This window comes from Temnothorax longispinosus, chromosome 2, assembly GCF_030848805.1.
Source record: "Temnothorax longispinosus isolate EJ_2023e chromosome 2, Tlon_JGU_v1, whole genome shotgun sequence".
Taxonomy (NCBI): Eukaryota; Metazoa; Arthropoda; class Insecta; order Hymenoptera; family Formicidae; genus Temnothorax; species Temnothorax longispinosus.
Genome location: NC_092359.1, coordinates 19,425,099 through 19,451,412, shown reverse-complemented (window position 1 = coordinate 19,451,412; position 26,314 = coordinate 19,425,099). Strand labels below are relative to the sequence as shown.

General features: G+C 35.5%; 5 protein-coding genes across 6 annotated transcripts in view; 1 reads left to right on the top strand and 4 right to left on the bottom strand.

Moving 5' to 3' along the window:
* The first annotated feature begins 4,212 nt into the window (after positions 1 to 4,212).
* The window catches only part of Paip2 (polyA-binding protein interacting protein 2), an 87,817-nt gene continuing 65,715 nt past the window's right edge, over positions 4,213 to 26,314 (top strand). The window contains exons 1-2 of the mRNA XM_071771474.1: positions 4,213 to 4,379; positions 4,648 to 4,695. The gene's annotated coding sequence lies outside the window, so the exon portion shown is untranslated. The remainder of the gene's footprint in view (positions 4,380 to 4,647; positions 4,696 to 26,314) is intronic.
* Positions 7,026 to 12,502, bottom strand: LOC139808928 (retinol-binding protein pinta-like). Its single transcript, XM_071771461.1, has 6 exons — positions 10,929 to 12,502; positions 9,332 to 9,556; positions 8,688 to 8,847; positions 8,280 to 8,385; positions 7,812 to 8,178; positions 7,026 to 7,574 (listed from the first exon to the last, which is right to left on the bottom strand). Exons 2-6 carry the CDS (start codon positions 9,537 to 9,539, stop codon positions 7,507 to 7,509), a joined length of 909 nt encoding a protein of 302 aa, XP_071627562.1. The 5' UTR covers positions 9,540 to 9,556; positions 10,929 to 12,502; the 3' UTR covers positions 7,026 to 7,506.
* On the bottom strand, positions 12,644 to 15,898 carry LOC139808930 (retinol-binding protein pinta-like). 2 transcript variants are annotated; one of them, XM_071771466.1, is made up of 6 exons: positions 15,631 to 15,898; positions 14,354 to 14,513; positions 14,002 to 14,104; positions 13,535 to 13,904; positions 13,151 to 13,306; positions 12,644 to 13,053 (listed from the first exon to the last, which is right to left on the bottom strand). In XM_071771466.1, the coding sequence occupies exons 1-5, from the start codon at positions 15,773 to 15,775 to the stop codon at positions 13,197 to 13,199; spliced, it is 888 nt and encodes a 295-aa protein (XP_071627567.1). In that variant the 5' UTR covers positions 15,776 to 15,898; the 3' UTR covers positions 12,644 to 13,053; positions 13,151 to 13,196. The 2 variants fall into 2 exon arrangements, with proteins under 2 accessions (XP_071627567.1, XP_071627566.1); XM_071771465.1 differs by having other exon boundaries at positions 12,644 to 13,306.
* Positions 17,823 to 22,123, bottom strand: LOC139808933 (cadherin-8-like). The gene is made up of 6 exons (XM_071771471.1): positions 21,243 to 22,123; positions 20,434 to 20,507; positions 19,774 to 19,909; positions 18,988 to 19,623; positions 18,694 to 18,877; positions 17,823 to 18,594 (listed from the first exon to the last, which is right to left on the bottom strand). Exons 3-5 carry the CDS (start codon positions 19,793 to 19,795, stop codon positions 18,735 to 18,737), a joined length of 801 nt encoding a protein of 266 aa, XP_071627572.1. The 5' UTR covers positions 19,796 to 19,909; positions 20,434 to 20,507; positions 21,243 to 22,123; the 3' UTR covers positions 17,823 to 18,594; positions 18,694 to 18,734.
* On the bottom strand, positions 22,665 to 26,232 carry LOC139808931 (retinol-binding protein pinta-like). Its single transcript, XM_071771467.1, has 5 exons — positions 25,359 to 26,232; positions 24,746 to 24,905; positions 23,654 to 23,759; positions 23,185 to 23,554; positions 22,665 to 22,958 (listed from the first exon to the last, which is right to left on the bottom strand). Exons 1-5 carry the CDS (start codon positions 25,522 to 25,524, stop codon positions 22,876 to 22,878), a joined length of 885 nt encoding a protein of 294 aa, XP_071627568.1. The 5' UTR covers positions 25,525 to 26,232; the 3' UTR covers positions 22,665 to 22,875.

Below are 26,314 nucleotides of genomic sequence, written 5' to 3'. Positions count from 1 at the left end.
TTATAGTTAGATCACTGTTTTCAAGTTGCACGTATAAAATATTAATTGCTTGGCTTTTATCGTTAATTATAAATTGGAGGAAGAATTTACGCAATGTGTGTGTGTGAGGATCCCTTTAATATCGAGAATGCCAGAAGCTATTAGCAACATTACACTTTAAACTATTTAATTACGCATGGTTTGGATGTTCTAATAATATAGTATATAATATATATAGTAATAATATATATAATATATAATATAATAATATAATATAATATATATATTATATATATATAATATATAATATATAATATATATAGTAATAATATATATAGTTCGTCTAATAATATGTAATTATGTTACAGCTCACGCGTAACTTTCCATTATCATGAGATGTAATTACAGCAAATCAGCGATATAAAGAGAGCGCCTCCACGCGATTCGAACGTTTATGCAATCATAAATTAAGTTCATTTATTTCAATTAAATCAAATTAAATTCATGTGTTGGATAAACATTTATAATGCTCATCTGAGTTTGTATATAGGTAATGCAAATAATTTATGATAATGTATACTTAATAAAATTTCAAATCTACTTCAGGTTCGGAGTTAGCGCAGACAGCAAGATCAATGAGATCGTGATTTCAAGCTGCGATGTGTCCGATGAGAAATGCATGTTAACTAGTGGCAAGAATCGACATACATGTAAAAGTCAAATTTACACCAAGTTAGTAAAATAATTAGTAAGAAAATAATATTTCAGTCGCATACTTTTTTCAACGTTAGAAAAAGTTTCATATTCCTGAGAAAAGTAATTACTGATATACTCAAAACTTCAAATTATAATTTTAATTATAATTATTATAAATTATAAATTATAATAAAGATAATAATTTTATTTATCTATAGAATATAAATTAAAAATCATATTAATATATTTTTCTGCAGACACAGACATTTCGGATGTCAAAGCATTTGCTCGACGTGCCTGTATCCTTTCCTCTGAAAAAACCTGATGTGTGCAAAAATCCGAATTCCGGACTCAAATGTTCTTTGAAAGAGGGCCAGGAGGCTAACAATAAAACTACGTTTGCTCTGGATAAGAAGACTCCTGCGGTAATTCCGCTTTGAGTCACATTGTTAATCTCTCTCTGTGTTTCTTCTCCTTTCTAATCTATATTAAATCTACTGCATTTAGACAAGATTTTTCAAATTTGTCATTATATATATATATATATGTGTACACTTAAATATTATTCTTAAAATTTTAATTATCTCGTTAATAAAATAATTTCCATTTTTTTTAGTTAAACGTCGACGTTATGTGGGAATTTAAAAACGAGAAGGACGAGAAGATTATATGTGTAAAATTCTCAGCGAAGCTTGTATAAGATGTAGCTGGTATTTTCGTAGCGACTATAATAGATTATTATACGCCTCAGTACCGAAATAAACACGTTACATTGTTACCTACGTTAAATTTTAAACAATGAACCTTGCTACATTTTCAATGCAATTTCGATACAAACTTCACGATTAAAATTATTGAGATAAACGATAAAAAAAAATGGTCTCGATAACATTTGTATTTTTAATATTTTAATATTCTAGCATTTTTTAAATTCTCTCGATGTTCATGCGCATTTTGAAGCAAGCTCATCGCTCCCTTGTTCGCGATTATTCGCGATCGCGACAAGCAAAGTGAGAATAACGCCAAACGCGCGATCGTTCTCTTCAATCACTTAATTGATTATTAATTCCTGCGCTTAATGAGGGGTTGTTCGAGTTATTCCATGAAGCGTCTTCCCGCGCGATTCACTTATTCGAAGTAGAAATCGAAACAGGAGACGCGAGGTTATATCTCTTAAGATTCGGATGTATCGCGCTTCGAAACATATTTATTTCTCATCCACAATTTACTCACCGATCACGGCATGCTGCACGAAGTGCCCGCCAAATCACAGCCGGGAGAGGGTGCAGATACGTACGGTGTCGTCGGTGTCCAACACGGCATTCGGCGTTCATTTCGCCCAGCGACGGCATTTCCCATCACTCGTTGCACTCGACACGAGAAGGAACCGAATATTCGGCGTACGTTCAGCTTGCAGCACACACACTCCGTAACCGGATTTCTTTTCGTTCACGAGAAAGACATTACACGAGCGACAACGTCTCGCACCGTCGTTCAACGCATCACGTATTACTTGCGTCGTTCAACGCGCGTCGTTACCGCCGACCCGCCGTACGGTCGGGAGAGACGTCGAACGCGATTGGCTCGCGAGTCGAGCCTCCGGATCCGGCCAATCACGTTCCGCCGCTCCGAGCCGCCGGCGCGGCGGTGCGGCGCAGCGGCATACCAGACGCGCCATACTGAACGCGACTCGTTGAAACAGCGTACCTTCGAGGTCGGCGTGCGATCGATTGTTCTTGTCGATGAGCGGCCTTGCCGCTTGTTTTCTTCGACGCTCGGAGTGCCGTTACCCGCGGAAATCATTCGGTCATTCTCCCGGTAAATTTCGGACAGTTGTGACAGTTATGTTCGCGCTCCGCGCGCCCGTCGCGTCGCCGTGCTCCGTGCTGTGGCTGCGTGGGTGCTATGTTTTTCGGAACGCGCTTTTTCCTGCGATTGGCACTCCTGCTCCTCAGTTTGCGGGAAGAATCGACGTCGCTCGTCGAGAATTCGCATCGCAAGTGTATCAAGGGTGTCTGTCGGAACGAATGTGTCGTGCGAATCGCTCGCTCGAGGAGACGTCGAGGAGAAGGTACGGCACTTGTGAGTGACTGGCCAATTTTGTTGTGCATTCGCGGGCGATAATCGTTCGTCTCGCCGTGTATCTGGAACTCTCGAATAGTGTCGTGCTTTGAACGCTCTGTGCCGGAATTGTAGTGCGATCTATCTCCGATTCTTTTCGAAGGAGGAAAAGAGGGCCGAGAGTGACACCGTGAAATCGTATCGAGTGATTCGAGTGATAGCACGCCGTGATACAGCGCCCGTTCGTTAATATTTTTTATTTTCGTGCATTTTTGTGCCGCGTTAGTTAACTGCTGTCGCGACTTCTCGTTGTGCAAGGTATTAATAGTGCAGTTCTACATTCGCGATCGATTTATCGTGCTCGATCCCGTATACTGTGCGTGCGATATTTAATTTCAATTCAATTTTTGATTAATTTAACTGCGTGTCTTTGCTAGCCACTTGATTCGCGTAGTGTCGCCCCAAGTTAAGCCCCTTGCACAATGGCAGGCAACAGGCAATAGGAACAGCTAGGGAATAGAAATCAGAAATCATGTATAAATGCAGAATAAACAGTGACACAGGCAATAGACACAGAGTTTTCGTCACGTTGGAAATTCTGTGCCTGTTGCCAAAACCAATCATAGCATTCGAATTTTTTAGGTTGTAATTAACGATTTTTTGGTTATTTCCTGTTTCTATTGCCTGTTGCCTGGCATTGTGTAAGGGGCTTTACCGACATCTTCGAACCTTTCGTCGTCGTTAACGTAACGCAGTGATGTAAGGGCCAGGGCACGAACATTGCCGTAGCGTCTTACGCCTTATGTGAGAACTTGCGTTACGCGACACGCAAGCCTATCTTACGGCAACGCACAAAGAAGAACGTAACGTAATTAGTCTTATGTTACGTACGTTATGTTGCGCTTTTCTTCGTGCGTTGTCGTAAGATTGGCTTGCGTGTCTCGTAACGCAAGTTCTCACGTAAGGCGTAAGACGCTACGGCAATGTTCGTGCCCTGGCCCTAACGCGGAACGAATCGGGGCAATAAACGGCGTCGCAATTTTTTCAAATTTTCACGAAAAATCCATGTTAGAAAATATGAAAATATTTCGGGAAATATCTTATATCTATATATAATTTATTTTTATATTATCTGCTTTTATATCACAGAGTAAAGTACTTCCTTCCCATGGATACGACCTTGGCGAGGTGGGAAGGCCCAGTACCCCGAGGATGCTATCCAAGCAAAACTCTCGTTCTGCTTGGATAAAAATTCAAGGACGGGGAAGCTAACCCTCGAGGACGTACCCTCGCGTCCGCCGATTTAATTGAACGAACGAACGGCAGCGATTCGTCGCGTTTGTTGCGGGAGTGCCGCACAAGTATTCGGACTAAAGGACTTTTTCAAAGCCCATTTGAAGAATATTACTTGACATACTTGACGGAATATTCTTCTCATGGGCTTTATAAACGGGAGTGCCGTACAGTATATCGCGCGAGAAAGACTTTTACTGATAATAATTAGTCCGCGATTGTAATTTATTATCCGCGAGTGTTTCTCGCGAGTGTCCTGTGCGGTGAGAGGAGAAGGAGGAGAGACTTGACGTCCTGAGAGGAGGAGGAGGTCCGAGAGGGACATCGGGCACCGGCGGAGCAACCTTGGGGTAAGTATCATCTCTTAAGCTACATAAAATTAATAATTTGTTTCCATTTATTTGAATTGTTTTATCTTGATAAGTTAAAAGTAATTAAAGAAAGAGAAATTATCTAAAATTTTATTTTTGTAAAGATCTTTTTCGTTAAACAGATAATTGTATTGCTAAATATTTTATATTGAAAGACGAATTAGAGGCGCGTAAAGAATATTATCTTTTAAATTGTTGATCGTTTTGAATGCTTCTTTAATTTGAATCTTATGTTTGTATGTTACAGTATCGTAGCTACGTAGCTGAGTAACTCCGCCTGTTGCACATCGGGTTGGTGAGTCAGAAATTTTTTTTTACTGAGGTAACGGATCGACGATTAATTAACTATAGAGGAAATGTATCTCGATACATGTCAAATTATGACAATAAATTATAGTATAAATTTATTACATCTCGTAGATCCGTTGCCTTAAAATGGATGGGCTAAAACTGATTATGGAAAATATTTAATCTTGGTGTCACGTGTTTATTGATGTATTTGCGATTGTGCTTGAGGAAATACTCGCACACTTCGCACCGAGCTTTTAAAGAGCTCATATTATCGTTTATTTTATTGAATTATGTTGACGAATCGTCGCCTTCCATATATAAATAATTTTTAGATAAAATTTTAAATGTTAAATAAAGTATATATCAAAGCATTTTATCGAATCAGAATTTTATTTTGCGAATTTGAACGAATAACGTATGTACATAGTAAATTAAATTTTTAAAATTTTTGTTACGTAAATTAATTCTACTTACAATTAAAGTAATGATTTTGAAAATATAAATTTTTTATTTAGATTTTTTTTAAAATTATTTTTATATTTTTCTGGAACAAAAGAGATAAGAGTAAGCAAAATGTTGTGTTAGGTGTTATAAAAATATATATCTGTAGATAGGGAAAAATTATTAATTAGTTAGGATATGTGTTATTTATACCCATCTATTCCTTTTCATATATTTATCCAAGATTAAATATTATACAAATCGATGTAAAAAAACAATATACAGATATATAATGAATAAAAAGAGTAAGAAATATTTCGATTTTATCATGCAACTTATTTTATGGAAAGCGCGATAATGGTTATTAATTATTAAAATTTATTTTAACAGAGCACCGATTTTACCCTAATGTTTTGTAGCCTATCCATCTACTTTTGATTAAGAAATTGACTTTATACCAGTTAAGTAATTAATAATATATTAACAGCATTAGTCTAATTTGAAACCATTTTGTTAGTTTAATACGTCATGTTCTTGTTTTAATAAAATAAAGATTTATTTTGTTAATATTGAAATAATATCTATTATTCAATTAACAAGATTTTTACAATTAGATCTATGCTATTAATACAACATAATTATTTCCATAAAAAATATGACACAACTAATCATGAGATATAAAAAAAACGGCTATTATAAAATAAAATTAATTGTTACATTTTATTTGATATCGATCAAAAGAATTTATTGATAGAATTTGTATCAATGCACAATATATTATATACATATTGTATTTATTACGGCACAAAATATATACATATATAATGTACGATGCACTAACACACACTAACGTATATGTACATGTAACTAAATGAAAATATCTTAAACATATAAATTACACAAAAAATGTGAAGAGTAATGGTAATCATAATGCGTATAATGCTACATATGCGTAACAAATTAGCGAGACCTGTACAATTGGATGGATATTCAGTTTTTTTTATTATCACGGTGTAACCAACCGCGTTTATGGCGACAAGTAATTTTATTGATTGGTCAAATTGCGCGAATCTTTTAAAGACTCACCCCTTCCTTCTTCCCTTTTACGAAAAGTGCCTCAGCCTTAGACTATACTGTTGTCCTGCTGTCATTCGATCATTTTCAAAAATGCGCAGGAAAATATTATTTCGAAGAACTGCAATGATCCGAGAATTAAAATAATACTTATTAAATATCAAGGAATGAGAAAAAGAAAAGGAATATTTGCTTAAACACGATATGCTCAAAAATGCTAGTCACAATATGACTTTAGGAAAAAGTGAAGAAAATGCTAGACAAATTTAAAAATTAATTTGATCATAAAGGGAATAGTTCGGTCGACTTTATAGCGTCGAGGGTTCAATTTTAACCGAAAAAAATAAATATGCAAACTGTGTGCATTCTTACCATGAGATATGCAACTGCAATATCAGCACTATACCAATAACGACCGCATGTTGCTGTATGTAGATTCGCGTTCCGTTGATGCTACCCTCTGCGTAAGCGTCGGAGGGATTTACCGTGTCTGGGCCGGCGTTACAGTAAAATCGCTACGAGCAGATCGAATGACAACGAGAAACGCGATTCTTCGTTTGCGAGAAAGCCGGAAGATCGGAAGAGTGAAAGTGTGACAGGCGCAGACTGGGGCGGTTAAAACTCGATCGATTAAGTAATATTGCGGGCCAAATTGACGGTACTCGACCGGGGAAAATTGATGTGTCCCGTAAAAAATCGCTTAGAACGCGAACAATTATTCGCGTCGAGTCGCAATCACGAGTCTTTAATACGAATCACGAAAAGTCGTTACCACTATCGAGGAAAAAGAACGATTTACTTTCTGCGGTGAAGAGAAAATTTACGTACAGCCTGGTAAACACCTTTATTTGGTAAAATAAAATCAAATGTGCTACAAAATATTTATACACCGTACATATTCTACTATTATTAGACCTTTATAAAAATCGGCGGTAAATCTATCCTGATAAAGAAATCGCACGCGATATTTTAATGCTTGTCGTATAAAAAAATTAATTTGTTATAACTGATGCCGTCATTTCAGTGACTTTACCGTCGTGACGATAGTATAAGCGCGGGATACGCGTTCGATATTATATATACATATACTATACGAATTAAAAGCGCATTTTGACCCGTAACGAGCAACTAATAATAAAAAAAATTGACAGGCATGCGCTTTAAAATTCATATGATTTCTAATATTATATTAGCGATAAATTAATAATCACGATGTATAATTAGTTCAATAACAAATGCATTGAAGTGTGCGCAATGAACAAATATTTTCTACCGATTTTGAAGCTACTGCTCCGAAATGTTATTCGATTCTGTCATCCTCATCATTAAGCCAGCCGCAATTTTCTTCAATTAGTTTCTTCCAATATTCTGCAAAAATAAATGTATTAATTTATATTACATACGTTCAATTCTGAACACGTGCTTCATATATATATTTTATAATCTGAAAAACTCTTAGTATTTAGCGATTATCGCTTACATGATTGCTCGCGTCTTAACTAAGAGAAGTTTATCCCTTTTTCTCGGCAATAATTGCTTAATAACATCCTCTATCGTGCATTAAGAGCGTCAAATTTATTCCGCGTTTTAATTTATCAAAATTACCTTTTAATTCCTGGATTGTACCATCAGTGCCGCCATATTCGATGGGTAAAATTTCAGCAGGAATATCCTCAAAACAGTCGAGCGTATGTGAATAGACGTGAAATCTGTTCTTCATCTTTTCGGTCATGAAAGATTTGAGAATCTTCGCAATAACATCGAAAAATGCCGGGGCATTGAATATATTGATTTTCTGGAATCTTATAGGATAGCAGCTTTGCCACGCGTGGACTATATTCATTAATATGTAGGGTCGCAATTGAAGAATGTGGCGTAGAGTTGGATTGACCATGTCTATAAGCGGTACGCAACCGTACACAGATCCTGCGGGATAATATTTCATTGCCACTTCCGTCGCCATCATACCGATCTAAAAAAATAATCGAGAAACAATGATCGCGAATTGAAAATAAGTCATCTTGACGACATCGATCATAAACCATTCGAGCAACATATTATTTTAATTTTTACCTTAGCTACGTCTGATATTTTGTGTTTTGTCGGATCATGCCGAGTGCCGTATAGAATAATAACCAATCTTCCTTGACTATCTGGCTTTCGCAAAGGCAAAACTGTTCTAAACGTGAATAAATGATTTCAGAATATCTTTCGAAAAAATCAAAATACCTTTTAATTTTAATAATGCATTTAGTATTTTCGAAATTTTTCAATAAAATATTCTTTTCATTGTTAGAATAATTAATAGAAACAAAAAAAGAAAGCTACCAATAATTCATCTTTAATTTTATGCAAGATGTTATTTTTAAAATTGAAGCTGCAATTAGTGAAGGGTTCTGTTATGTATCCGAAATATATAAAGCAAATTAAAAAATAATGAAAAACAAAATTAGATTAATTATCCGAAATACTGTTCGTTACCCCAAATCAAGCAGTTCCTGCAGTTCTGGTCGAAACGGATCTCTATTCATGTACCATTCTGGTAAATTGGATCGCTGCTTATAATAGTTTCGTATCCTGATCTTAGTTTTCTCAAGATTAAACTTGCATACTCTCAAAAATCGCAGGATAAGAAAGTCATCTGTGTACACATTAAAAAGTCTCTTTAACTAAAAGGCTATAATTGAAACAGGGCTAAATCAGGTATTATAAATTATATTTTATAAATGCGTGCCACGGGATAAGATGGGGATTTTTAATTAATAAAAGATTTAAATAAAATATTGAAAAACATTTTGGCTTACAAAATGGCAAAATGCAATAGTGCGATGAACTTTGTCATGTAGGTCTTTTATCGAGTTACTATTTTTCATTATTTATTATTATTTGCTGAAAATTTCAGATATTATTTTCGATTTTCTCTTCATTATAAGTCAGACACAATTTGTTACATTATTTTTCGTTTTTCTTTTTTTTTTACACGATCAAGAATGAATTCAGAGAGCTAAACATCTGACGTGAATCGGCGTAATGTCATGTCAACGTCAAGATGAATGAGTTGTACTGCCGAAGTAACGAGCCGTAATTGAATATCAACACGCCCGTAGGACCGCTGTTATATTTACCGATTCGTATGCGCAGTTCGTCCTCGATCCAGCGTTTGATCTCCGCGACAGCGTTCTCTCTCGTTTCGTCGGTCTCGTTCAAATTTGCCGCTGCATATCGTTTATTCTCTTCAGTCAGCTCTTGTGGAGCATGAAGCATAACACTGTCGCTGCAAGTGCTCGCTATTGCGACGTTAGTGAACGTTGGTGAATCCGAAGTCTCGCCCATCGGGGAGAGAATCGTGTCTGCAAATAGAGTAGATGCACTAACTGTCACGCGTAAGATAAAACAAATGCCAAATGCAACAATGTTTAATGCAATGTGTAATTATGTATCACGACAAATAACACGGATCAACTCTGCGCTGTATGCAGAGTGCATGAACTTTGGAATTATTGAGTCGACTGCGATGCGCAATCTCTGATTATCGCAGTGCGATACTCAGAGATTGCGCTATCTACAGCCGACTATGATTCGGTCTGATGACTTTGATAGACACTTGATAAATACTTTCTACTTATTCTCGAGCGGTGCGAAAATACTTTAATTTCTAAATAAGAAAAATAAGACCGTTTTATGATATACAATCAAATTAGAATAAAATGCCATTTTCGGTCCGAGCTTAGAGAGATCTTTGGTAGCTTAATATAAATTTCCGTATATATATGTGTATATTCCAACTTATTATACTGCGCGCTGATCACTGTCGGACTTGAAGCATAGTTTATTGTTGGAACAATGGCCCCTTCCTCCCCGTAATTAAATCGATACAATTTAACTATCTAAATAACTGTAAAGAATTTTAATTTCTAAATCCATTGCAATGTAACACGCATTAGACCTTCTCAAAAATATAAATAGAATTCATGTAAGATAAACTTAATTATATTAAAAAATTATAATTATATTGTTATACTTATATAAATTAAGCATAATAAGCATATAAGATTAATAAGTTAAAATATATGTTTAATTTCTAGTTAAAGAGTTAAAATGACGTAAACAAAAATGAGTTTTAGTTGCAAAATGAGTAATATAAATTTCTTTTCTTATTTTTCTAATTTCGGGATGCAACAAATTTTAATTAGAAGTTTAATTTCATACATCCGCTCTCGTGCATTATGCTCTCAAGTATCTTTCTGCAATGAAAGAAAGAGAGAAATAATTTATTTTTTTTTGAAACATAAAACAGAATCTAATTATATTTTGCTTGCGTACCAAAATACATATTAGATATATTATGCACATTTCTATGTTCTAAATGTAGATATTCTTTCTTGCTCCTTTGACTAATTGAAGATATAAACGATCGCTATATAAGTGAAAAACATCTTGATTAAAAAATAGCATAATACAATAATTGCGAAAACAAACTTTATTATAAAAAATTTCTATTCAGTAACTATTTACTATATATTATTTATTGACACGTTTACTCTCACTTCTCTTTTCGCTAACAAAAACGCCACTTGTTACATCATTTTTCAAAATTTTTTAAGTGAATATATATCAGATGGCACGTCACATTTCCGCGGATTGAAGGTGACTTCTTCGGAATTAATAAACTATAATTGAATTTCAACGCGATATTTAACGTGGGATCGTTGTCTGTTTTACCGTTTTGTGCATGTAAGTCATCCTTCTCCTTGATCCAGCGTTTAATTTCCGGGATGGCGTTCGCTCTAGTCTCATCAGTGTCGTTCAAATATGTCGCTGCATATAACTTATCCGCGCTGGTCAGCTTTTGTCGAGCGTAATACCACGAGATGCTTTGTTCGCTCTGAAAGATAATTTACGTCTGCGAGCCGCAGAAATACTCTACCCCGTGCACAGTAAACATGATCGGCAAATTACACGGTGAACATCGCGTGCTTTTTCAGGATTTAGATGTTATGAAATTATTTCAGCTATGAATCAACGCAATCGCATTATGTACGAAGTAGAGACGCGGTGATGATTCTAATGGGATACTTGATACTTATCCTCGAGAGAATAAGTCGCGAAGAAATGTAAAATTCTACGTTCTTTACATTACGCTTTTAATCTTTTAAGTAAAATGCATATGTGCTGAAATTGTATTAAAAGATTATAGTTATATCATTGCTTTCTAGTTGCACATATAAAATAAATAAATTAAGAAACCTGATGTTTATAGTTAAAACGCGATAAGGCGATTTTAAAAAATAATTTATAAGTTACAAGCGAGTGGAACGAGTTACTCTTCTTATTCACATAATTTAAGGATATAGAAAATTTTTATGAATTAAACCTTCGAACACATCCGCTCTTCTGCATCACGCTAACGACAAGGATCGCTTGCGTAACGAAAAAGAAGGAGAACGATTTATTTTCGTCGGTAAAAGGCAAAATAAAGTATGATCCACTGTTAAATTTATAGGGTCAAATTAAATTCAATTTTGAATAATTTTTAACCATTCCATTGGTTGCCACTGCTCCTACTCAATATGTAGTTAATTTAACTAAAACAATATTAATTTGACTAAACCAATAGAGTTAAAATAATCCTATTTTATTTTAAAATAATAAATTTGACGCACATGGTAGCTTATAAAAATAACAAAATGTTATCTAACTCAAGGTATTGGTTTAAATTTTTTCCTTTAACATTTAACAAGGTAAAATACTTTATTATTCGGTTAAAATAAAACTAAACGATTTATTTTATACAAAATTAAATACTTCCTGGCATTATTGAGCCTTTGGTAAAATCGCTGATAGATCTTTCATGATAAAAGAAAAGTCGTACGCGATACTTTAATGCGTGTTGCATAAAGAGATAAACCTGTTTCTGCACCGAGTATATAGTGTCTTAGCTTCAAGGTGCCGTCATACATTGACTTTGCTATCGTGACGATAGTCACACTGACGAACTCGGAGGTTCCCCGGTCTCCAGGGAGGGACTAGAAAGTATATTGGATTCTTATTAATTAAAATTCCCTAATAGGATGATCTTACTCGGCGCATACTGGGAATCTGGAATCTCTACTTCCAGGGAGAGACTCGTGTCTGTAAATCACGTAGATATACACTATCACGCGTGAGATAAGATAATGCAATCATATTTAGTGTTATGTAACATGACAAATAAAGCGATATAACATGCAATGTACATCTTTGAAATGATCGAACTTTGTACTCAGAAATAGCGCCGAGCACGCAGTCTTACTATGATAACTATGATTCGATTAGACATTAGACGACCTTGATGGATATTTCTTACTTATTCTTGAGCGACGCGAAGACATTTTAATTTCTAAATATATTGCAATGTAACATGCATTTGATCGTTTATATAATACATAAACAGAATGTGCGTATAAAATAAACTTATATTTAGAAATTATAATTACATTATTACTTATAAAGTATGTATATATATAATGTTTACAGTTAAAAAGATAAATGTAAAACAATGTAAGAAAAATGAGTTCTAAGTTGCAAAGCGAGTAGAGCGAATTTATCTTCTTATTCTGCTAATTTAAGAATGCAAAGAATTTGAACTAAAAGCTTAATTTTATACATCTGCATACATTATACTCTGCACAATGAAAGAAAGACTGAAAAAATTTATTTTCTCTACAACACACCCGTAAAGGACACAACAAATCGCGGCATATATTTGGTAAAAGAAAATCAAGCTCGCTATAAAAGCAAACGTCCTCTAGCGTTGCTGAGCCTTTAAAGATCCCCGTAACCGCCTTTAAAGTCTACCTGTAAAACTCTTAAAAATTTCATATTACCGATAAGTCTATTTGCGCAGAAAAAGAAAAAGGAAGATAATTATTTATATCTCAAAACACAAAACAGACAAAACTTACGAGCTATATAACGATAATAAGTACATTTATACATGTGTTAAAAAAGCTAGTATTTTTTGTTGATTCTAGAGTTTGATTTCGTCGTTTTCCTCATTCGCAAGGCGTTCTCATTCAAAAGTGAGTCGCGATTCTCCTCGATCAGTTTCTTCCAGTATTCTGCAAAAATAAATATTTACTTTACATATATTTAATTATATAATGTTGACGTCAATTTAGACACATATGAACTATTGACAAACTTTTAGTTAATGTACGACTGCTCGGAATTACTGCAATCTTAGATGAGAAAAGTTCATTTTCTCTTCAACACATATTAGTTTAATAAGAAACGTCCTTTCACTAAACGCGTGTTGTATTTATTAAATTCTAATTTATCGCAATTACCTGTTAATTCTTGGATTGTACCATCAGTGCCGCCACATTCGACGGGTAAGATGTTGGCTGGAATATCCTTCAAACAGTTATGCTTCGTACTGGCTGAGTAGACATTGAATCTGTTCTTTAACTTCTCAGTCATGAAAGATTTTAAAATCGCCGCAGTAACATCGTAGATTAACGGGGCGTTAAACATGTTCATTAATTTGACGCTCATGGGATAGTACTGCCATAAACGAACCGAATTCCTTAAAATGTAGGGTCGGTATTGAGCAATGTGACGTACAGTTGTATTGGCAAAATCTATGAACAATGTGTAGCCATATATGGATGCCGCGGGATAATATTTCAACGCCGTTTCCATTGCCATCAAAAAGATCTATAAAGATTGTTCGTCGATAAACAATATACGAATTGAAAATATGTCATGGTGACGACATCCGATATAAATCGTTCGAGTATAGTTTTATATTGACCTTAGCCAGGTTTGATATTTTATGTCTCCTCGGGTCATATATGATGCGCACAAACATAACTAATCTTCCTTGATCATCCGGATTCCGCAGAGGCAAACAAAAACTAAACGTAAATAAAGCATTTCAGATTTTTCGAAAATTTATGAAATTTTATTCTACTATAATCGGATAATCCGCAATGCGTTGTGTGTAAAATAATAATAGTGGAGTAGAAGAGAGAATTTTTTTTAATTATATATAATAAAACGTTTTATCATGTGTCGATCTAGGTTACGTAAAAGGTTCACTGCAAAATCTCACGAAACCACGAACTCCAATAAACTTTTACATACTCCGAAATAGTGATCGTTACCCCATATCAAGCAGCTCTTGCAGTTCTGGAAGAAATGGATCTTTATTCATGTACCATTCTGGTACGTCGGATCGTTGTTTGGAATGGTTTCGAATCCTGATTTTGGTTTTTTCAAGATTAAATTTGCAAACCCTCAAAAATCGCAGGATTTCGAAGTCATCTGTGTACAGATTAAAGATTCCTTTCAACTAAAATGTTACAGTTAAACCAATGCTGATAATATCATTGGATATTATAAATTGGGTATGATAAACGTGTGCAAAATAGATTCGAGTAGCATGTTTTTAGAAACAAATTTATAATATTCCTTTATTAGAAAATATTAACAAATCTATTTTATTATGTTATTGTCCATAAAGGAAAATTATTTTATACTTTTTGCCCTTTTAGTTGGAATAAAATTTTAGTTACATTCATAAGCAGACACACACACGCATACGCGCGTGCACGCATCATTAAATGCTTACAAAAAAATAACTTGTGCTTTAAATTTTAGATATCGCTTGATCAGTATTTATATGCATCTTAACACTTTGCCGATTGTTTAGTACCTATTAGGTAGACCTACCCGTTTCACGATTTAACAATAAATGGATATATCTATCTGCTTTGCACCACGTCATTCTATCGTGTTTTGCAGTTAGAAAGCAGTACTTATAGAAATTATAACAAAAAGAGGAAGAAATCTTCCAGGATGATACAGATCACAAAAAGTGCAGTATTCAGCGCTTAACTTGCTGTTTGGCAAAAAATGAATTATTACATAATACTGTCGTAAACACTTGAAGAGAATTTAATCATAAAATTGAATCTAATTATATTCTGCTTGAATAAATATTCCACACATTCATTATCTTACGCACATTTCTGTTCTAAATGTATATATAGATATCCTTTTTTGTTTATTTGACTAATTGAAGATATAAACAAAGATATAAACGATCGCTGATCAAAAAAACTGCTTGATTTAAAAAATAGCGAAACGCAATATTGCGAGAATGGACTTTATGATAAAAAATTTATATTATTATCTATTATTATTTATTGACACTTTTATATCACTCTTTCTCTCTCTTCTCATTTCGCTAACAAAGTCAAACGCCACATGTTATATTATTTTTTATTTTCTTCCTATTATGTGATTAAAATGAATAAGTGTCGGATGTAATATTACATCAACGCGGATTTTGCTGTATTGCTGCGGAATTAATAAACTATAATTGAATTTCAACTAGCGATATTTCAACGCGTACGTCACATGTATTGTTGTTTTTTACCGAGTTGTCCGCTCAACTCATCGTTCTCCTCAATCCAGTGTCTGATCTCGGCGATGGAGTTCTCTCTATTCTCATCGGTCTCGTTCAACTGTGTCGCTGCATATAACTTGTCGTCGTTGGACAGCTTTTTCCAAGCGTGATTCATGACGCTGTCACTGCAACTGCTCACCGTCGCGACAATAGTTTTTTTTTTATATATAAATTGCGGCTCTATTCTGGTAAACGCCTCGTCCACCGCGAAGCGCGAAGAGACACTGCGTGTGCAAGTCAAGTTGCAATTTCATGACGCGGTCACGTGACAATTTGCCACTTGTCTAATGGAGGGAGTGATAAACCGAATCTCGAAAAAGTCACGTGATCTCAATTGGCCGCTGGTTTCTATATATAGCGTCCATGAAATTGCGCCTTTAATCTATCCTTATGTAAGCTATATAATGATAGGCGAAGCCCGGCTCGCAGCGTCACGCTAACAATGAGGTGTAATCGTCGTTGGCTGATCTCGTTGGCCGTTTAACCCTCGAACCCGCGTGCGACTTATCTCCTTTAATTCTCGAAAACAACGATTATTCCCTCATTCGTGGATCGTAACGAAAAGATTCTCTCTGAGAGATCGAAAGGCGACGGGAACAGAGCTCGTGACCCGGAAATGCTCCGCACGCTTGTTTCGTTTTTTTTTTTTCTGTCAGAATATCCACGTGTCAAAGTAGTAAATACGAGATATTTCGTAAAGCGCCGGTATCCGCGGCGACTTTACCGCGCGGGAAGATCAGTCAAATCAACTTATATATTAATAAAATGATGTCCCGGTCAGAGAACACGCTGTAACCTTTAGTCGACCTTAAGACTCCTCTTTTTCTCTTGTCATCGTTAACGTTTAGATAAGAAATGACGAAGTTTTGCTGAGTTTTCTGATCTCTCTCTCTCTCTCTCTCTCTCTCTCTCTCTCTCTCTCTCTGAGAAATTTACATAATTTAAGAATGCAGAAAATTTTTAAAAACTTAATTTTATACATCCGCTCTCGTGCATTGTGCTCTCAAGTCCTCTCTGCGCAATGAAAGAAAAAAAAAAACTTTTTTTTTCTTTACCGAGATATATATATTTAAATTTAACAAGGTGAGTCAGAAATTTTTTTTTACTGAGGTAACGAATCTACGATTATAATTAAATATAGAGCAAATGTATCTCGATACATTGTCAAATTATGATAATAAATTACTGTATAAATTTATTACATCTCGTAGATCCGTTACCTTGAAATAGATGGGCTAAAACTGATTATGGAAAATATTTAATCTTGGTCTCCCCTGTTTATTGATGTATTTGCGATTGTGCTTGAGGAAATACTCGCACACTTCGCATCGAGCTTTTAAAGGAAAGGAAAAAAATATTTGCTTAAACACGATATGCTCAAAAATGCTAGTCACAATATGACTTTAGGAAGTTAAAAAAAAATGCTAGAAAATTCGCTAAATTGCTGGCGTTGATTCCCCACAGCCGTAAGCTGCAGGTGTTTCTGGAACCTTATGGGTAGTGGCTGCGTCATTTTCGCCTCGGTGCTCGGTGGTGAGTCGCCGTGGAGAGGTTTCTAGCCGCTGCTGGACCGCCGCGGGCGGACTTGGCCCCCGTGTGCGCGTGTCTGGATCCACACCGACGTCGTCCTCTTCCCTGTTTACGAATCTTTATTCCCGGTCTCTCATCTGTCGTGTCGTCGTGTGCCAGAATTGATGTTGTTCGATTCTTTTTGCTACTGAAATGTAATGTAATATTTAAAACTAATAATGCATATACAGGTGAGTGTTTTCTTGAATCTGGCAGTCTTCGTACTTAACGAAGTTACTCAAGTCTTCCATAGACGGCGAGTTCTAAAATCAGTCACATAGCATTTCGTCGCTATTACGCGTTTACGCAATTATAAAAAAATATTAACAAAATAGACAGTAGCTCTTTCTCTCGTTCTTACTCGACAAATAAATAATTTAAAAAATTGGCTTAATACTTTGCCAACTTGTGTACAGCAATATTTTTAACGTAAAGAGAGGAGAGAGATATCGTATACCAAATGTTAATCAGTGTTTTTTATACATAGTGTGTGCTTTCGTCCAAAAAGCTTTCAAGAACTAAAAACCAAAGACTCGAAATAAAAGAAAAAAAAAGGAACAGGTTTTATATGTGTATCATTAACTTTTCTCACGTGCGTTTTCTTTGATCTTTATTTTGAAAATCTTAACAAAAATTTCGGCAGTTTTTCTAAGTCGCTCTGTACATTATTCCCTAATAATAAGTATAAGTCTCAAAACAAAATAATCGACAAAGTATTTGATACTTCTAACTAATGTAGTGTCGCTTATTATAATCCGTCAAAATACAGTATGTATTATAATTATAATTATATAGTTATAATTATGTTTAAGTAATTGAGTTAAAAGAGATAAAAAAGGAAAGGATGCATGGAAATGTCGATTGTCCAATTTGTCGAAGTACATACGAGAACACAATAATCCAGAACTTTTACTGTTCACATTCGTAGAGTGAACGCACTATTTTCTCTCGCCTCACTTATACACATATATCACTTCTAGTGTAAAAGTATAACATAAATGCGCTAGGTTTTATCGACACGATATAAAAATTCATTTTAAGGGTCAGTATAAGATACGCATCACTTTCACGAGTAAACGAAATTTATATAGCGTCCGTATAGTCACTCATAATAATCATAAAGTTTGTTCTGTCCACTAATAAACCACGCGCGTTAATTACACATTGCGTTAGTGGGCGTATCACATGCTCTTTGTCTCTTCAACCGACGAACTAAAGTAATCGGTTTCTTTCCAATTAATTGGAAGCTGGGGCTGTAGAAACGCACAAACCTGCACAGTGTAAACTCTGCGGCGTGTATGCTCCTAATTATGGTTAGAAGCATGAATCACAATCGGGAGCGAATCTGCAAGCTGTGTTCATTTTCTGGCAAATAAAATAACAATCATTTAATTATAAGTAATATACTGTAAAAGTTGTAATACTGTAGTATATTATAAAACAAGGCAACTACGTTAAAATTACCTGCGTTAAAATTTTATATCTATGTTGTCATTTGGAAAAACTCAACACCAGCTTTCGCTCTCTCGTTCACCGACTCCGTCACTTTCCTCGTCACTTGGATCTTCTCCATACATAGCTGCCAATTTTCTAAATTTTGGCCTCAAATTAGATAGATAATCAAAATTAAGATCTCCATCAGTAGTGCCTATTAACAAAAAGAAAATAATGAAATTAATTAAGAAAACGATACATGAATATATAGTAGTAATATAGTAGATAAGTTTAAGAGATTTTCTGAGATTTAAAAATACTAACATGAAGCTAATGACGATAGGTCGCCTTCTGATGTGCCTTCTCCCTCGTAAGCATAATGGCGAACATCGTCGAATGTATTTGTATCGAGTAGATCTTTATCGATCTTTTCTTTCTTTTCGTAAATTCTCAAACGTAAATTCTCGTAAACTATACAATCATAAGGCGCATCGGCCTCACCGCCTCCCTCTTCCTCGTAATTAATAACATTTCCTCCGATATTGTCCATATCTTTATACAGATCATCCGTTTTTCTCCTATCCACAACTACCGCCACGAGCAATATTAACAATATTAATACGCAGACTAAAATAGATATAATGGATATGATAGATATAATAGAGATGGCCTTTGTCATGCCAGGATCGCTGGATTTCTCTATCGTCAGATTTTTGTTGAAGACCGGCGGATTGTCATTAACTTTTTTGATGACCGGTTCTACGTCTTCTAATATGATATTAAACGTGCAGGAGTCAGTCAGCTGCAGCATACTATTATCGATTGCCAGCACCGTGATGGAATAATTCATCGGGTCGTCTCTACCGAACATTTCAGTAGTTGTGATGAGGCCCGTCTTGTTGTTGATTTTGAATTTTAACTTTTCCTCAGGACGGGTCACGAAGCTGTATGTAATGGTACCTGAAAATATGAGGTCGGATCAGACGATCGTCGGATAATCGAGCTAGTAATAGAAATTCGAATCTGTCCTTCGATCTTCAAATAATGAAAATCAAATCATACGAAAATACGAGTTATTATACGCGATGATGTCGCGCTGCTATACAATACCTCCTTCCTCCGGCGGATCCATATCCTCTGCCTGCACCTGGATCACCACCGTGCCAGGCGGTTCTTCCTCCTTCAGCACCGGCGCGTAATTCGAGCAATTGGAGAACACCGGCTTGTGATTGTGATTTTCATCGATCTGAAAGTGCAAAAGAAACGGACGGCTATTAGCGCGGGTGTTACTTGGGCGCGAGGCAGGCGCCCCACTCGAAAGATGTCCGGGGGATTAATCGGTAAACTTGGCATTGCACGGGGGGGTCGATTAAAGTCTTTACTGTTAATAAGCTAATTATTGGCTGGCGAAGTAAACGTTATTTATTCGGTTTATTTCATTTAGTTCTAAATCTAAAACTCGATGAAAATATATTAAGATGTTAAAATAAAATATATTTTAAACTCGCTGCCTCGATTGCGACTTCTCGCACGCTCCATACATATCCAACGAGTGGCAATGAATTCACGGTAAATATTTAAACTGTTCGGCAGATAGGCGTTGAAGGAAGAAACAAATCCATTATCCAACTTGCTGGAAAGGTGGTTTGTACGGGGATCTGGTTGGATCATCCCCGGGATCTCGGGTGGTAAAAGGAACCGGGAGTGTAAATGGCGGCGGCGGTGGAAAAAGGGGGAGAAGACGAGAAAACGAATCGAGAAGCACATCACCGATAATACACGCTCGCCCGGAATCTGCGATCTCACGTTCAGGTGTCTTGAGTGCCTCAATCTCGTTGTAGATGCTGTAACATAAAGAAGAAAGGGGGGATGACGATATCGCCTATTTAGGATATTGCGCCCGATAAAGCGCCCGATAATCGTCCAAAGAGCCTCGTTCGAATTAATTAAGGAATAATGCGTTACGCGTGACATTATTTCAACGGAAGCAAGAATTTGACCGCGAAGCAGAACGAGCTTTACTTATCGTATAACATTAGTACAACATATCGCTACGTTAATTGTTACATTAATAAGTTTAATGCATATACTTGATGATACCGAGATAATTGTGGTACGTGAGCATACATTATCACCTTTATGTAGATCTCATCGAATATAGTGCATTGAATACTTGAGCAGAATCGACGAAAATACGCGCTCTGATAAAAATATATTTAATAATATATATATATGGAAATATGAATCAAATGTTTAAATTTATAGGCTACGTTCGAGGAGCGCGCTACTAGCGCTGTTGCATCATTCTATCTTTATCGCTCATCAGGTATAAAACAAGAATACAATAAGCAAATAGCGCTAATAGCGCGCTCCCCGAACGCAGCCATAATATCTAAGATGAGCGTTGCGCTCTCTCTCTCTCTCTCTCTCTCTCTCTCTCTCTCTCTCTCTCTCTCTCTCTCTCTCTCTCTCTCTCTCTCTCTCTCTCTCTCTCGCCCCCCGAAACTTTTTAGCCGTTTCAGCGACTTGAGAAAACTACGGGGGGAAGGGAGGACGATTCGTAGATACGGTCTACTCACCGAGAGTTCCGCCGAGCAGAAGCAGCAGCACGCTGGCGACTAGGGCGGGCGGCGACGTGGGTAGCGCAACGAGAGGCCGGGTCCTCGCCCCGAACTACCGCGTGATGCTTTTTCCCAGCATCGTCAATGATCCTTGAATCCACGGTGGATTCGAATAAATATAAATATTCGAATAAATATTCGAATATTTTGAAATCTTTCGATGATGGATGTACATATCCTCTGTTTTCTTTTTCTAGATCGAAGAGGCACGTGAGAGGCTCCACCTCCAATGGCGGTCCACGTCCACAGCGTCCACACACGCCTCTCACGTGTCTCTTCGATCTAGAAAAAGAAAACAGAGGATATGTACATCCATCATCGAAAGATCTCGAAATATTCGAATATTTATTATGTTGTTGTCCATAAAGAAGAATTATTTGATACCTGATGAGAGCGACGATTCGTGGTGTCGAGCACGTTTAAACGATGAGTGTTGCTCCGGCACTCTTTGGCTCGCGCTCCTGCGAAGTGAGGCCCGAGCGAGTACCAACTTCCAATTATTATGCCCGATCTACAATAGCTGTAGTAAGCTGTAGTAAGCCTCAAGATGTAAGAAATTGACCAATCACAGTCGATTATTCTCCTCACATTCGCCAGTAATTGGTCAATTTCTTACGGTTTGAGGCTTACTACAGCTTACTATAGCTATTGTAGATCGGACATTAGGGATGCAACCCGCGGGCGGGCAGCACGAGTCGGGTGAGTCGCACGAAAATTGGCAATCCGGTTGCGGCCCGCCAACGTTTCGCGCGAGTCTACTGATGCGAAGTAGCCGAAGTAGCCGTACCGACGGTAACGGTTCAAAAAAACGATACGCGAATAATAATACAAACTGCCATGCAATGTGTAACGCAACTTATAAACTAACGCATGCTACTTATCTACAATCAAGGTGTATGTACATTATTTACATGTGAGCTCCAACCAGATTGTTAGCGTGACGAAGAAGCAAGAGAATGATTTACTTTCTTCGATAAAAGGCAAAATAAAACATGGTCTGGTAAATCACTTTTATTTGGTAAAAAATAAAAACATGTGCTATAAACTCAAACATTTTCTAGCATTATTAAGTTTTTAAGAAAATCTCTAATTGATCTCTCCGTGAATCTTGAAGGGGAAGAACGCGCATATAATGTTATAATGCGTATCGCATAAGAAGATAAATCTGTTGTTGCAACGAGTAACGTTCTATCCTTATTGATAGCTGATGCAGTTACTTGACAATAATGAACGGGTAACATGTGTTTGTGCGAATTATAATTGACACCGGAGAGGAGGTACATAATAAACCCGAAACTTATGTCTCGCGTATAGCGGAGGCGTATTGTAATGTGCATTGTGCATTGCGCGATTAATGATAAACGAAATTAATAATATAGGTACTTTTTGGTATCGATATATTTATTATTGTTCCTGTAATAAATCAGTAGTAATCACATTAGCTGCAGCAAATAACGGATTCAAAAACCCGATATAACAAATTTATATACAATAGTTACTATCTATCTTCTAAAAGATGCTCCGAACTATATAACAGTAACAAGTACGTCTGTACGTGTGCTAAAGCAAACACTTTCTGTTGATTCCAGATCTACTGCTTCAAAACGATGATTTTGTTGTCCTCCTCGTTCATAAGCAAGTCGTGATTGTTCTCGATCAATTTCTTCCAGTATTCTGCAAAAATAAGTATCTACTTTATATATAATAAATTATATAATGTGACGTCAATTTAAACACATATGAACTATTGACATACTTTTAGTTAATGTATGTCTGCTTGGAATTACTGCAATCTTAGATGAGAGAAGTTCATTTTCTTTTCAACACATATTAGTTTAATAAGAAACATCCTTTCACTGAACGCGTTGCATTTATTACAATTCTAATTTATCACAATTACCTGTTAATTCTTGGATTGTACCATCAGTGCCGCCATATTCGACGGGCAAAATGTTAGTTGGAACCTCGTCGAAACAATTCTTCATCGTACTGTCTGAGTAGACATGAAGTCTGTTCCTCATCTTCTCAGTCATAAAAGACTTGAAAATCCTTACAGTAATATCGAGGAGTATCGAGGCATTCAATACGTTAATCGATTGGACCCTCATAGGATAGTTCTGCCATGCGTGAACCGAATTCTTTAAAACGTAGGGTCGGTATTGAGCAATGTGACGAAGAGTCGTATTTGACATGTCTATGAACACTCTGTAGCCATATATGGATGCTGCGGGATAATGTTTTGCCGCCGTGTCCGATACCATCGCACTGATCTAAAAAAATCGTCCGTCGAAAAATAATGCACGCGGTTCAAAAATATATTATCGTGACGACATCCGATATAAATTATTCGAGCATTATTTCAGCTTTACCTTGGCTACGTCTGACATTTTGTGTATTCTCGGATCATGCCGTGTGCAACGCACAATAATAATAAATCTTCCTTGATCATCCGGCTTCCGCAGAGGCAAATATAAACTAAACATGAATAAATACACAGTAAAAAATAAAATGTTAATCGTAACATTTTTCAAATGTCCCAGAAAGTCCACTCTAAATTTTGAGTTAAAATAACTCATTCATCGTGTGTTACTTGTTGACAAATTAGAAATGTTAATTTATTGACACTATATTTTACATTTATATTTGTTCTTTTAACTTTAAGTATAGTGTAAAAATAACTTGTAAAAAATGTCGATATAACATTTGAATAAACGATAGTTATTTCAACTTAAGAGAAATGTTGTTTTGAACATTTTATTGTAGTAAATTTGATTATTTTGTATGTCAAAGTTTACGATTATTTGAAGATTTACTTTAACTTTTGTTTATGTTAAAATAACTTTAAGGCGTTGATTTTTTGAAATAATTATGTTAAAAGAACTTAAAATAATATTCAATTTCTAAATGACATACATAAAGTGTTAAGTTATCACGTTGACATTAATATAACACATAAAAATGTTACGAAAATAAGAACATAGCTGTTGTATGTTAATTTTACATTAAAATAATAGTCAAATCTTGGTAACACAAGAAAATTTTAACATTTGGACGCACGATTTTTTACTGTGTATGTTAATTTATATTGGTTTAATTTAGTCTCAATTATGTAAATATAAATTATATTAATATAAATTAACATAATTAACATAACTTACAATATCTGCTCAATGAAATGAGATCCGCAATATTGCAACAGCATTGTTACAGAAGAAATCAGAGAGAATAATTATTAAGATGCAGAATGTATAAAATTTTGATTGATTATTCTAAATCGGATAATCTGTAGTGCGTTGCTTTCAAGATATTGATAGTGGAGTAGAAGAGAGAATTTTATTTAAATTAAACGCCTTAAATATATATATATGTCGTCCTAGCTTACGTAAAAAGATTCACTGTAAAATCTCACGAATTTGCGCACTCCAATGAACTTTTATATACTCTGTAATAATGATCATCACCCCAAATCGAGCAACTGCTGCAGTTCTGGCCGAAATGGATTGGTATTCATGTACCATTCTGGTAAGTTGGATCGCAGCCTATAATATTTTTGCATTCTGATCTTAGTTTTCTCGAAATTAAATTTGCACACTCTCAAAAATCGTAGGATCTGGAAGTCATCTGTGTACAGATTAAAGATTTATTTTAAAATAAAAAGCTACAATTAAAACAGTGCTGATAATATTATTATATTATAAATGTGTGTATAAAGTAACATGGTTTTAAAAACAAATTTCGAATACTCTTTTATCAAAAAATATTAACAAATCTATTTCATTATGCTATAGTCCATAAAGAAATATTAGTGTTTAATTATTTAAAAACTTTTACGTCTTTAATTGGACTAAAATTTAGTTATATTCATGAATACGCACATCACTAAATATACTTACAAGAAAATAGCTTGTGTTTTGAATTTAACAGATCGCTCGATCAACGATCAATACTTATATGCGTCGTTATTTATATATATCATCAATATTTATATATATTTTAACACTTTGCCGATCGTTTAGGTAGATCTATCTATTTCATGAACGCGCACATTAGGTACATGCATATGATCGCTTTTACCGATTTGTTCACGCAAGTCATCGTTCTCCTCGATCCAGCGTCTGATATTCGCGATGGCGTTCTCTCTAGTAGTCTCGTCGGTCTCGTTCAAATATGTCGCTGCATATAACTTGTCGTCGTTGGACAGCTTTTTCCAAGCGTAACACTCTACATTGTCGTTCGCCATCGTAACACCGCGAGAACACTTTACTTACTGCGAAAAAACTCGCTTCTGCGAGTCGTGTAAGTGCTCTGACACGCGGGATCAACGATAAACACTATCAGCAGTCGACAGCGTGGACCGGCGTGGACAATATGTGTAATCTAGATATTATGAAATTATTTCAGTGATAAATTTATCAATCAGAAATCGCGTCATCTACAGGCATGGTTTGATGAACCTAGTGAATACTTGTTAGCTATAGCCTCGAGAAAAGAGTCGCGAAAAAACATTAATTTCTATAAATTCTTTGCATATAGCATGATTTTAATCTTTTAAATAGAATATGTATGAGCTAAAATTATATTAAAAGCTTATAGTTATTTCATTATTTTCAAGTTGCATGTATAGCATATAAGTAAATATAGATATCTGATGTTTATAGTCAAAGTGATAGTATAATTTAACTAAATAATTTATAAGTTGCAAGCGAATAGAACGAGTTTCTCTTCTTATTCACATACAGTACTGGCGGAAAGTTTCAGAACAACTCTGTATATTTTTCTTAGTTGATTGGGTTAACTACAACCATATCTAAACTGCGACGTCATATCAAGTTAGGAGACCTCCTTTTCCAAGTTTTTTCGTGCGTAATGATAACGACATTCACTGATTCATTAACTCGTATTGGATGGAAGGCACAAGTGCGCCTTCACGTTGTCTCGAAACTTTCCGCCGGTACTGTAATTTAAAAATATAGAACATTTTTATGAATCGTACTTTCGAACATCCGCTCTTCTATATCACACTAACGGCA